Raw genomic sequence first — 13,554 nt, forward strand, 5'->3', positions numbered from 1 at the left:
CATGGTGGCATCACATCCTTTCTCAAACCTAGTGACACCACATTCTGTTCTGTCATACTGTAATGTTGAAATTCTTAAACTTAGCATGCCCCAGGAGGGGGAGAACCCGCAGCCTCCAGGCCACATGAAGGTCCTCTAGGTCTTCAAGTGCTGCCATTTGACTGAATCCAGACTCCACAGAAATGTACCCCTGCACCTAGCAGAACTGATCAGGAGACTCTCCTGTGTGCTGTGCTTCTATTTACACCAGTCCTTATATAGCACAGGCCTCCTCCTCTTACCATCCTGGTCTCCCTTCTCTGGAGCTTCTCCAGTTTTCCAATGCCCTTCCTACACATTGAGGTAGCCAGAAGAATACTTTACATGTACTCTAATCCAGGTAGAGTGCAGAGAGACTGTCTCTCCTTTTGCTCTATGTATTATGCCTCTCAATGCAATTTAATTATTTTTTTAACTACTAAGTGATATTGTTGACTCATATTGAATTTTAAGGTCACTGATGCCTCCAGATTTTTTCACATGAAGTATTTTCTCCATTTAGGTTTTTGCGTAGACAAGTTTGTTTGTTTTTAAGTGTAGGCCTTAAATTTTAGTAGAAATCAGTATAATCATTTTAGATTTGGACCTAAAGGCCACATTAGTCTTTAGAGACATTTTGTATCTTGATTCTGTCATCCACTTAGCACCTTCACTGTGTATCACTCCCAGCTTTGGGTCATCTGCAAGTGTGCTATCATCCAAACTGCTGATAATAGATTGGGACAACACAAGGTCAGTCAAGGTTAGATCCTGGGGTGTAACACTGAAGCTCTTTCTCTGTGTTGACGTTGATTCATTAATCACTATCAAATTAATCAATTATCAAACCAAGAAAGTAATTCTCACAGCTGGTTAGGAATGTTATATACTCTTTAAAGACCAGTAGGGGAAATATGGGAGATCCTTTTGGATAAGAGAGGGTTTACAATCTTTTCCAGTTTGTGGAAAGAATGCTCCCTGCTATGTCACTAAGTGACTATGTGACCTTAGACAAGTCATTTTAGTTCTCTGAACCCATGTCTTCGAATGAGGAATTGGACTTGAAGACTACCAAGTCTCATAGGTATCCATTTCATAATTAGTAGGATTGGATCTTTAGATAGGGAGGAGGGAGAAATATATTGAGAAATAAAGATGATCATAAAAATAAATTATTAATAACATTCTAAAAGTTAAATTTAAAATTACCAGGAGTTACTCCTGTTATCTCCTTTGCTCAATAGATTCTGCTCCTAGTCAACACTCATTCTGGAAGCTGGTTACTCTACCCAAGGTTGGACTTATATCATTTGTCATCATTTCATTAAGTGGAGGCTTTGGCTTCTTGGATCCTACACTGTCTCTCTTTGTATTGAATAAAGTAAGTGATATTAATATAAAAAATTTCAATTTTGCATATAGCTATAAGCTGCCTGCTACTCTGCTTTTAGGAAAAGCCTCTGAACAGCCATGACAGGTATAAGAGCAGGAGGTTTTACTTGAGCTCAGAGTTCTCCACCTCTCTGGTGTAGTGGCATGAGAGCTGCTGCCGAAGTCAAGAAGGGCCTGGAGTGAATTCCTCTCTGATACTTACCACTTGTGGGACTCCTGCAAGTCATTCAACCTCTCAGGGTCTCAGTTTCTTCATTTGTAAAATGTAAGACTCAAATGAAATCATGTCTTTAAAGGGCTTTTGCAAACTTTACAAATGTTTAACAAAAGTTAACACTTCCACTGGAAAGACAACAACTTTGAGAAAGAGAAAGTGACCTTGGAAACTGCTGGGGCAGCAGCAAAATCCCTACTCTTTTTAGATGACAAATCTTTTTCAGGTGGTCCTCAGATGATTATATTAAGGTCTAGTCCACATGCTTCATTGTTACATGTTGGTTAAAGTATCTGTCCAGTATCTATGGGAGAGATTACATAGAAAAGAATTGTAACGGATGAGAAGGCTTGGATGGGTTGTGCTCTGTGCTGATAAGAGAGAATATCCACATTCATGAAATCATTACATCCATTAAAATAATTTGAAATAACTGGTACTGACACCTGGTTTAGCTTAGGGGCCACATTGTCTTAATTATTAATGTTTTATTGATATTTAGATGATTAAGCCCCATATTCAGGCTTTAGTATCCTGTTACTGTGATTTTTTTCTAAAGGCCTAACTTTTTTTTTTTTTAAGTAATCGGGGTTAAGTAACTTGCTCAAGGTTACATGGCCAGTTATATCTGGGTGTGGTTCTAAGTATCTGGGCCCAGATTTGATCCCCAGGTCATCCCAACACTGGAGCCGGTGCTCTTACTCTCTGAGCCACCTGGCCGCCCCTAAGCAATTGGGGTTAAGTAACTTGCTCAAGGTTACACAGCCAGGTGTTTCTGGGTGGGTGCTAAGTGTTGGAGCCTGGATTTGATCCCCAGGTCATCCTGACACTGGAGCTGGTGCTCTTACTCACCATGCTCTTACTCGCTGTGCTACCTGGCCGCCCCAAGGCCTAACTTCTTAGAGATGAGAAGATGGATTGTCTTAAATACTGTTTCCTAATATACTTGCTTAGTAATAGACTTCAGTTTCTCCTTGGGGGAAAAGAGAAAGAAGAGGTGAAAACCAATAACGTCAACTCTAAGAAAACATTTAAAACACTAAACTATTAAACAACATTTTTTTTTTAAAGCAACTGGGGTTAAGTAACTTGCTCAAGGTTACATGGCCAATTTTGTGTGTGTGTGTGTGTGTGGGTGTTAAGTATCTGAGGCTGGAACCGATCCCAGGTCCTCCTGACTCCAGGGCTGTGTAATGTAATGCCAAAAGAAAGGCAACTTCCCAAGGTTCAGAATACCAGCATAGGTGCTCTCCATTTTATTCAGTGACAAACCAAGAACAGAGAAGATCAAAACATGACATCATTCCAAATACAGCATTTACTAAGCGTGATTAAATAATCTCCCAAGTACTACCCCACCCCAGGACCTTCCAATCATTCAATCAATTACAAAGTCTCTGTTCTAAATACTTCTCCACCCCTAGGCTATACCTTAATTAAGTCCACCACAAAGCCCCTCTTCTCAAATGGAGATTAGTTTTCAAACATAAGGTCAAAAGTTCCCCACCCCTGGTTCACAATTGAATCTACCCCAGAGTTACATCAAGTTTAAACACAGCCCTTAATACCCAAATGGAGGTCTTTTCTTCATCTTGACACGTGGCAAGTTCTCAGCAATCTTAGTTCCTGGGGAGACAAGGCTTAGCAAGGCCATAAGATACATTGCCAATCCCTTCATGAATTTATCCTCTGTCTGTAGAACTGTCCTAGAACCCCTGAACACATTAGCAAAGCCCTCTCCCAGGATTTCTGTAAACATACAACAAGAAAATCCTTCTTCAGGGCTTCTGAACCAACAGAAAGGCTCCCAGACCCCTGCAACAACAGCACTGTCCTTCACCAGTGGACAGTATTCATTCTGTCTGCAGGACAGTCTCCAGACCCCTGCAACAACAGCACTGTCCCTCACCAGTGGACAGTATTCACTCTCTGTCTGCAGGACAGTCTCAGGGCTTCTTAACCAAATGCCAGGTTCCAGGACTTCTTCAACAGGACAGTCTTTCACCAGTGGACAAATCTGGCAAAATAACATCAAAACAGACAGACAAAGTACCAGCAAAACAGCCATGTCTCCTCAGTCCTTGGCAGGTCTCAAAAGTCCAGGGCAATTCAAAGCGGCCACCAGCAATTCTCTTAGTCTCTCTCTCTCTCCACGAGGTGCTGCTTCCAAAAAGATCTTCCGCCTCTCCCTTATCTCTCCAAATCTACGTCACCAGCTCCTCCCAGTTCAGGACTTTCTTTTCACATCAACAAGTCCATCCCACAGGTGGGATTAACAAGCTCTGGGTTTTAACACAATCAATTTGAAAACCAAGCCAATACCGGGGAATCTTTAATTGCCATTACTATCACAGGCTGGCACTCTTACTCGCTGCACCACCTAGCTGCCCCAATTAAACAACATTTTACATTTATAGTGCTTTATAATTTTCCGAGGGATTCTTCATAGACATATCATTGAGTCCATAGTTATTCTCTTTTATGGATGAGTAAACTGAGCCATAGAGGGGTTACTGATCAGTTCCTAGCTAGTGAAAAGCACCCAGAGATTAAGAAGGATGCCTTCAGACTCCTGCCTGGTTTAGTGTTCTTTTTTTTCTGTCCCAAGTTGCTTTTCTACAGCCCCCAATAAGTAGAAAAGGAATTAGCTAACTAATTAGGAAAAAAAAAAGCTTATATAATTTGAATTAGCAGGTACGATAAGAAAGGGTCTTAATTTTATTAGTTGATTCTTACTAAAGAATAAGAGCATGAAAAATGGTGCAAGGATGAAAGGGGGGACGTTGTTTGAATCAGAAGTTTTTAACCTTTTTTTGGGTCATGGACCCCTTTGACAAATCCTGTGAAGCCAGTGGATCTATTTTCAGAAACATGCTTTGTTTTTAAATTGTTAATTAAAGGGAAGTTTCATTTAGAGGTTGCTGAAAATAAAAATGTAACTGTTTTCCCATATACCTTCAGAGACTTTCTAAAATCCACTTGCAAATCCTGATAGGTTAAGAACCCCTGGCTTAGATCAATGACTTAATCATAACTTCAGTTCAATATTTCTCTTGCAGTTTAATTTGTCTGCAGGATACGTGGGGTTCGTATTTCTGGGGCTGGCATTATCATATACTATTTCTTCACCCCTCTTTGGACTGTTAAGCGATAAAATTCCAGTAAGTGTTCTTTCTTCTTAAGAATTTAATTTTGTGTTTTCACATTTTCTGGTTGTAAAACACCAATAACATACCCCTGGCTAGGGTTTCTTCCTTCCTTCCTTCTTTTCTTATCTTCCTTTTATTTTCTTTCTTTCTTTTCTTCCTTCCTTCCTTCCTTCCTTTCTTTCTTTCTCACTCTTTCCTTTCCACCTTTCTTCCTTTTTAATTCTTTCATTTCTATATTTTGAAAGAATAGACATAAACATAGAATTTTAATTTTGGGAGGAAACAAAATTTGGATTTTGCTTGTTGGAGGAGGAATTGACCAAGAAAATAGCTATTGGTAGTATGTGAAATCATTGAATGCCACTTCCATCCCTTAACTTGGAATAAGCTATTAGTTAAAAGGGGAAGATTCTAGTGGCCAAATCTTGGGTTTTTATAGCCCTTGTTGCTTATCTTCCTTCACCCCTCTTCCCACCCCCAACCAGGACTTTTATTTACTCTTAATATGCTCAATATTTCTGGACAATTGTTCAGTATTGCTTATAGCGGTACCTGAAGTGCTTGATTAAAAAGGAAGTATTTTTAATATCTTGTGTATTTTACCTTGTAATGTTTAGCTCCTTTTCAAGTACATGCATAAGGCAAAATTTGTAATTTGTGGATTTAAAAAAAAAACAATTTTAAAGGAGAGATCCTTTCCTACCTCATGCCTCCTTTCTAATTTTACAAGTAGACTTTTTTTTTAAGGTCAGAATTGGTGAAAACATTGGCATATAAATACCATCCTCCTTTAATTCTGAACTATTTTTACTTTCCTGAAAACTGTAACTCAAAATGCATCTCTAAGATTAGCAAGTGTGTATAATAAGGAGACAAGTACCTTTTCTTCGTCTTCTTCCACCCTTACCGTTTTCTTTGAGGGATAATGAAATGAAAATGAGATAATAAAGCATATAGTACCGTATAAATGTAGTTATTATAATTCTTATGATTGTCATTGATGAATGCCACACAAATCTGACCCCACCTTCATTCAATTTACCGTTCATTTATTGTCTCAAAGTGAAAGAGTAGTTTGTTTTTCTATTCACTTGAGTCTTATAAATATATTATCTTGCTTTTAACTTATACTAATCTGTTAGTAAAAAGTTTTTACTTCTATGGATTGCATCTGGTCCTTGTTTTTTCTTTATTAGTACCTAAGGAAATGGCTCCTGGTTTCTGGTAACATAATAACAGCAGTATGCTATATGCTTTTAGGACCTGTTCCAGTCTTGCATATGGAAAGGTAAAATTTCTCTTCTCTTTTCTCATAATTATTGTGTAAGTATCACTAAGAAGTCTTTATGTTACTGGAATTAATCTGAGATACCCTTTTTTAGTTGTACCTGCTTTTTATCAGTGAAGTTACCTTTGGGTCTGGGGCCATATGGAATGCTGGCCAGCCCTTCCATATTACTCAAAGCATAAGGATCTGAACTTCTTAAATGATCTAAGTTACTAAGAATAAATATAAGAATTGACTATGATAGGGGTGGCCAGGTGGCTCAGTGAGTAAGAGCATGGACCCCAGAGTTGGGATGACCTGGGATCAAATCCGGGCTCTGATACTTAGCATCACACCCAGAAATAACTGGCCATGTAACCTTGAGCAAGTTACTTAACCCCAATTGCTTATATTAAAAAAAAAAAAGAATTGACTATGATGAAAAAATTGCTTGCAATAGCCATGGATCCCTTCTTCATTTCAAAATATTGATAGTAAATTTCATTTCTTTGTATGCCAAAAGGAGATAGTTCTGGTGCTTTGATAAAAACAAAAACTGACCTACCTCAATTAGCTTTTGCTCTCATTTGTCCTTTAATAGCAACTTTTTTTTAAAGCACTGATAATGGAAATATAACAGTTCTGGTGAGCTTGAACTGGATCCCTTTTGAGGTAGCATGAGTTGCTAAAGGCTCAGAGAGCTGGATTTCTTCCCAGCTAAGCACAGCAACCAATCCAAACTTTGCCAGGACAACTGCAAAAGACATTTATTAATACAAAATTCAGATATGTAGCAGGTGTGTCAAGGCTTTACCATATACTTGGCTTCCAGAGAGACTGTAGGAGAAGTAAGACTGAAAGATATGCCCATAGTCAGTACAGTTATCCTATTATATATCAAAAGATGTTGGAACTGACCTGAGGACAGGAAGAAGGGGAGGAAATATGATAGAAAGGGCTAAGTAAGGAAAATGGGCTACTCTTGGAATATGGAGATCAGTGGATTTCAATGGAGTATATATACTTATATATCTTTTTAGTAGTAGTGATGGTTCCTCTGACACTTACATTCTCAGGCATTCCCCTTTCCTGCAAGGACCATCATACCAGTGTGATCACATTGAATCTCTGATAGACCAAGACCTGGCTTCTAGAGTCAGTGACCAATAGCGGTTCTTCTCTGTGTGAAGCTAACTAACTTGTGACCTTGATCACACTAGCACAATCTACAAAGTTCTCGTTTTCTTTAAAACACTAATTCTTTTTGGCAGTCATCTCTGGCTCTTCATCCTGGTCCTGGTCGTGAATGGCATCTCAGCTGCAATGAGTATAATACCAACTTTCCCAGAGTTACTCAGTTGTGCATAGTAAGTGATCATTTCAGTCAATTTTATGTATATGATAATACATATGTTTATGTATTTGAGATAATAATATGTGTTGGAAACTTTCTTTAGTTTCACTGTGTGGAAAAACTGTAATTAGAAAAGGAGATGACCTGGTCATGTGGAGGCATCATGGAATAACTGAATGTGCACTGACTCTGGAGTCAGGACCTGGATTCAGATCCTGTGTCTGATACTGTGTGTATGACCTTGGTCGCTTATCCTCCGTAGGCTTCAGTTAGCCACGACAATCTTAAGAATAGCATTTTAATGGTACCCCATATATATTATCTCTGGTTTACATGTGTTGTCTCATTAGATACTCACAACATCTCTGTGAGGTGGGTGCTGTTATGCCCCAATCTTAAAGAGGAGAAAACCGAGGCTGAGAGAAATTAAGTAACTTGCCCAGACTCACACACCTACCGAGTGACTGAGTCAGGATTCAAACTCAATCTTCCATGCTCCAAGTCCAGCACTCTCTCTGCTTTGCTAGCTCCTTGCCTGATAGGCATCTCAGATCATCATCTTGAGAAAAGCTTAAAATGAGGAGGTTAAAGTAGAAGACTTCAGAGATTTTTCCTAGTTCTGAATCTTTAATCCTCTGTGAAACAAGGAGGGATGACAAGGACAGCTGGGTGGCACAGTGGATAGGGCACCAGCCCTGGAGTCAGGAGGACCTGAGTTCAAATCTGGGCATGTTACTCTTCTGGGAAAGTTGCCTGACCTTGTTTGCCTCAGATCCTCATCTGTAAAAGGAACTGAAGAAGGAAATAGCAAATCACTCTGGTGTCTTTGCTAAAGAAAATCTCAAATGGCATCTCGGAGACTCAGACAACACTGAATCAACTTGACAACAACAGATGGACTGCCCAGGTACTTCCCTGCTGTCTATAAAATGTAAAAGCACCTGGAGGAAGACCTCTAGTATGCTGGGCAATGAAGCATTCATGGAAGAACAAGAATCAGAATTACAGAGAATGAAAAGGTATAGATGGGGCAGTGACCTGCTCTGATGATGGATGGGACCCTCACGTGGGTGGGACCATGGATCTGGTGAAGTATAAGCAGTCATCCAGTTAAGGAGTATTAAGATCTGTACTAAAATTGTGATGCTACGAGTGGAAAAGAGCATGGATAAGAAAGATTGAGAATGTAGAATCAACAGGATGAGACAGCTGTTGGGGTAGATGGAGGGTGGGAGATATGATTGAGAGAAAAAGCGAGGATGATAGTTTTTGAACCTAGGTGAGTAGGAAGATGGTGGGACTGGGAAGACAGAATTAGGTGAGTTGGACAGATTTAGGAAGAAGACAAGTTGGTTGAATTGAATTTGAGCCAATAGAAAATCAAGGTGGATATTTCTAGAAAGCATTTGGTGATATTGGTGGAATTCTATAGAGTGAAGGCTCTATATATAGTTATATATATATAGTTATATAGAGTTGGAAGTCTCCTATCTAGAAGTAATTGGACTCATGGGAAAAACAAGCTAAATCACTAAAGGAGAGAAGGCAGAGGGAGAAGAGCCTTTTGGAAGACAGCCATACTTAGAGAGTGGGAAATGGGAAGGATGATGTACCAGCAGAGGAGAAAAAGGAGGGACCACACAGAAGGAGGAGGAAGCAGTATCCCTGAAGCCAAGAGGAGAGAGGATAGACCTCTCAGAGGAAGGGGTAGCAATGTTCAGAGCTGCAGAAAGGGTAAGAAGAATGACGACTAAGAGAAGAATAATGGATTTAGTGACTGAGTGATCATTGATAACATCTGGGAGAGCAGAGGCCCGTTTACAAAGAGTTGGAAAGTAAGTGGGCAAAAGGAAAATGAGGCAGTAAGTACAGACCATTCTGGTAGTTAAAGAGAGAAAGATGATTTCTCAAGGGTTCAGTGAACGCTTGGGTATTTTGTTGTTGCTTTTTTGTTTTAAGGATAAGAGATATGGGAACATGTTTATAGGCAATGGGGAAGAAACTAATAGATAGGGAGAGTTTGAAGAAGACAAAGAGAAAATCATCAATGAGACAAAGCTCCTGAAGAGGGTGGTATCAACTGCACCAGAAGAGGTTAACTTTGGCCAGAAACACACCCATTTCTTCCTCTATGACTGGAGCTAAGCAGCATAGAAGAGACATAGTTGTGCGGAGATGGTGGTGTGGAACAGGAGAACTGAGGGCATTTACAAAGCATTTCCTTACTGAAGATGGATGGAGGTTTTCGATGAAAGAGGAGGTAGCTCAGGGGATTTAAGGGAGAATTTAAAACAGTGGCTTTAAAAAACTTGATAGTTGTTTGGGGAGGAATAAAAGAATTGCAAACTATTAACAACCATATGAAAAGATTGCTCCAAATCATTAATAAAAAGAGAAATAAAAATAAAAGCAGTACTTTTTCACCTCACATCCCTAAAGCTGGCAAACATGAAGATAGTCAATGATGGATGCACAATGGAAAGACAATCATAATAATATAATGTTGGTGGAACTGTGAATTGGTCCGACCGTTTTAGAAAGTAGTTTGGAATTATGCTTTAAAAAGTTACTAAAATGTTCATATCCTTCAGAGATTCCATTTATAGGTATATATCCCCAACAAAGAAAAAACAGAAAGATCCATACATACCAGAATATATATAATAGTATTTTTATAGTAGCAAAGAACTCGAAACAAAGAAAATGCCTCTTGACTTGGGAATGTAATGAAATATTACTGTGCTATAAGAGAAGATTAATATGATGAATTTAGAGAAGTACAGGAAAATTTATATGAATTGAAACAGTATAATAAGCAGAACCAGGAGAACTATCCATATAATGACAACAATATTATAAATGGAAAGAAAAACAGCAACAATGCCATGTAATTCTAGTCATCAAGCATGGTCCCAAAGAAGACTAAGAAAAAATAAACCTTCCTTCTTTCTTTTCAGAGGCAAGGGATTATGATTTTAGAATATTGGATATATTGTCAGCCTTAATTGATGCATTTTGCAGAGCTGGTTTTTCCTTTTATATTTTTCATTGTAAGAGATGATCCATTGGGTAAAGATATGTTTATAATGAAGGTGGGAAAAGGCAAAATATAACATTTTTTAAAAAAGTAATTTCATGCAACAATGAGGCCCCAAGTGAGATTGATGACATTTATAGTGCACCCGATCAGCAGCATTGTATACCTTCTTATAGCATTGAGCATCTTGATCAAAGGACATGGATAGGGTGGGGGTGACCTAAGATTGGCAGGGCTTGAAGGTTAGGGAGTAAGCAAATAAAGGGTGGTCAGCAGTATATTGTTAAACTTCTTGATTTTAGGGCCAAAGGAAGAAAGTGAGACTAGAACAAAGTTGTACTGGCCTGTATGAAAAGGGCTGGATGGAGAAACGAGGTTTAAAAAGAGTAAAGCAGAGGGAGAGATGAAAGATTAGGAGATAAGGATCACAGAAAGGAATTTGAGAGGTCAAGATCATAGAGTTGGGTGATGTTGAGGTTAATTTTTGACTCTCCCTGTGCATAGGAGCTAGAGTGGAGATACAGGTTATGAAAACTGAAGAGGTTAATAAACTGAGAGCCCAAGTTGTTCATGGGGATAACATGAACATTTGTCCTCAAGCTTGAGGCTAGGGATTGGAATAGAGAAGACTTTTAGCCAAGTGTCAGATTGCTTGAGAATGAAAGGAGAGTGACCCAGATGCCAGTGGATGGTGATAGTCACAGGAATCCATATGGAGTGACATAGATAAACAGAGAACAACACAAAGCAGAAGTTAAGTTATAGTGGCAGAAAGAGAATGTCCTTTGCTGCAACACCATCTATGTCTGACTCCATTTGCATAGAACAATAGAGCTCTGACCCAACGGCCCTTTTCTCTCTCTAGTCTCTTTCTTGATCATATCATCTGTGGTAATGGATTCACCTCTGTTCAGTGAATACATCATCTCTATGTAGCTGACTCCTAGTTCTAGATTTTCACCCCTAGATTTTCTCCTGAGCTGTAGTCCTACATCATCAATTGTTTTGAGGCAGTTAGGAGGCACAGTGGATGGGGGAGTGTAATGCCAAGCAAAAGCAACTTCCCAAGGTACAAAATAACAGTATAACAGCCATGTCTCCTCAGTCCTTGGCAGCGCTGGGTGGCAGCTCTCAAAAGTCCTGGGCAATTCAAACTGGCCCTCAGCAATCCTCTGTCTCTCTCTGCCTCCAAGATGCTGCTTCCAAAAAGTTCTTCTGCCTCTCTCTTTTCTTGTGTCTCTCTAAATTTACGTCACCAGCTCCTCCCAGTTCAGCCCTCTCTTTTCACGTCAACAAGTCCATCCCACAAGTGGGATTCACAAGCTCTGGGTTTTAACACAATCAGTCCAAAAACCAAGCCAATACAGGGGGATCTTTAAATTCCATTACTATTACAGGGAGGTAGGGAGAGGAGGGAATAAACATTTATATATAGCACATACTGTATGCCAGGTGCTATGCTTAAGTGTTATGCAAAGAATATCTCATTTGATCCTCAAAATACTATGGGAGATTAGGTGCTATTATCAACCCCATTTTACAGTTGAGGCAACTGAGGCAGATAGGGGTTAAGTGACTTGGCCAGGGTCACAGAGCACTAAGTGTCTGAAACTAGATTTAAACTTGGTTCTTCCTCCAGATTCCCATTCTAGCACTCTATCTCAGCAGCTAAGTGGCACAATTGATATAGGACTTGGCCTGGAATCAGGAAAACCCAAATTCAAATTCAGCCACAGGTACTTACTAACATATCAGTTCCCTCTTGCTTCTAGCATAAAATATAAACTACTCTCTTTGGCCTTGAAAACTTTTTGTTTTCTGGTTCCAACTTCTTGCCCTCCTTCATACACCCTTCTCAGCCATACCGGCCCTTCTTGGTCCTCCTCTACACTGCATCTCATCTGTCACTTCTGTACCTTTCCATAGGTTGTCCCCCATGCCTGGAATGTCCTTCTTTCCCCCTCTGTTAATTAGACTCCCTAATTTCCTTCAAAGCTTGGGTTAAAAATAACCTCCTATAGGAATTACATACTATTTCTTCACACTGATGCTATTACCTTCTTGCTTTCCTTGTAATAATTCTATATATTTATTTTAAAAAACAACTCTAAGGTTTCATTCCATACCATGCAGACTGGCAGAGATATAAGAAAAGGAGGACAGTCTGTGATGGAGGAGATAGGCAAACAGGCACTCAGATACATTGCAGTTGGAGCTGCAAATCAGTCCAACTATTCTGGACATCAGCTTGAGCTAGGCGAGAAAAGCGACAAACTCTGTACATCCCCCAAGTGACCCCAGCACTGGGAATGCACCCCAAAGAAGTCAGAATGAAACAAAGGTCCAGAACACTCTTAACATCACTCCTTGAGGCAGCACACTGGAAACAAGGTTTTTGTCACTGTCTTTATCTCCTCAGCTGCTGTCAACACTTATGCTTAATAAATGTTTGGTTGTTCTTTCTCTAGTGAAAATGGATTTGAAGAAGGATTAAGCACGTTGGGACTTGTGTCTGGGCTTTTTGGTGCAATGTGGTCACTTGGGTAAGAAGTTATTTTCCTACAGAATTAGCTGTCTTTATACTTACTTGAGTTTTCATGTAAGATTTATTTTTCTAGCAGTATAAGATTTATATATAAGAACTAATATATCAGTTTCAATCCCTTGACTCTTGAAATCCTCTCTGAAGAATCATAGAACAGTGGAAGGTGTTTTATTTAAAGTAGGGGATGTGCATTTAGATCTCCCTTCTATCATTTACTGTGTGACCTTGGGCAAATCTCTTAATGTCTCTTATTGGTAAAGTGCACAGGAACATAGTAGGCACTCAGTAAATAAATGTTTGCTCCTGTCTCCCTCCTTTCCCCTCTTGGCCTCAGTTTCCTCACCTCTAAAATGAGGGGGTTGAACCAGATGACCTCTGAAGGCCCTTCCCACATCAAAGTGTGTGAATGTATGTCTGTGTCATGTATTCACAGGATATAAAAAAACAGGCTCAGGATTAACCAGGTGGGGAAATTTCCTGTTCAGAAAGGAAATAGCACCATGGGGAAACTAAATCAACTTAGTCCATACCAAGGTCGTCTCCTCAACTTTTCCCAGGAACAAACATCCACCTATAAC

General features: G+C 39.5%; 1 protein-coding gene across 7 annotated transcripts in view; it reads left to right on the forward strand.

The window, feature by feature from the left end:
• SLC18B1 (solute carrier family 18 member B1) overlaps window positions 1-13,554 on the forward strand; it is a 51,751-nt gene that overhangs the window by 29,429 nt on the left and 8,768 nt on the right. For all 7 annotated transcript variants that reach the window (XM_069077359.1, XM_069077358.1, XM_069077357.1 and 4 more), the window contains 5 exons: window positions 1,263-1,399; window positions 4,684-4,785; window positions 5,970-6,061; window positions 7,312-7,407; window positions 12,900-12,974. In XM_069077359.1, the coding sequence (XP_068933460.1) occupies window positions 1,263-1,399; window positions 4,684-4,785; window positions 5,970-6,061; window positions 7,312-7,407; window positions 12,900-12,974 (502 nt within the window). The remainder of the gene's footprint in view (window positions 1-1,262; window positions 1,400-4,683; window positions 4,786-5,969; window positions 6,062-7,311; window positions 7,408-12,899; window positions 12,975-13,554) is intronic.

The sequence above is a fragment of the Petaurus breviceps genome, unplaced genomic scaffold (genome assembly GCF_028583685.1).
Source record: "Petaurus breviceps papuanus isolate PSGF00001 unplaced genomic scaffold, PetGlider_PUasm1.0 90977, whole genome shotgun sequence".
In the NCBI taxonomy this organism is placed as follows: Eukaryota; Metazoa; Chordata; class Mammalia; order Diprotodontia; family Petauridae; genus Petaurus; species Petaurus breviceps.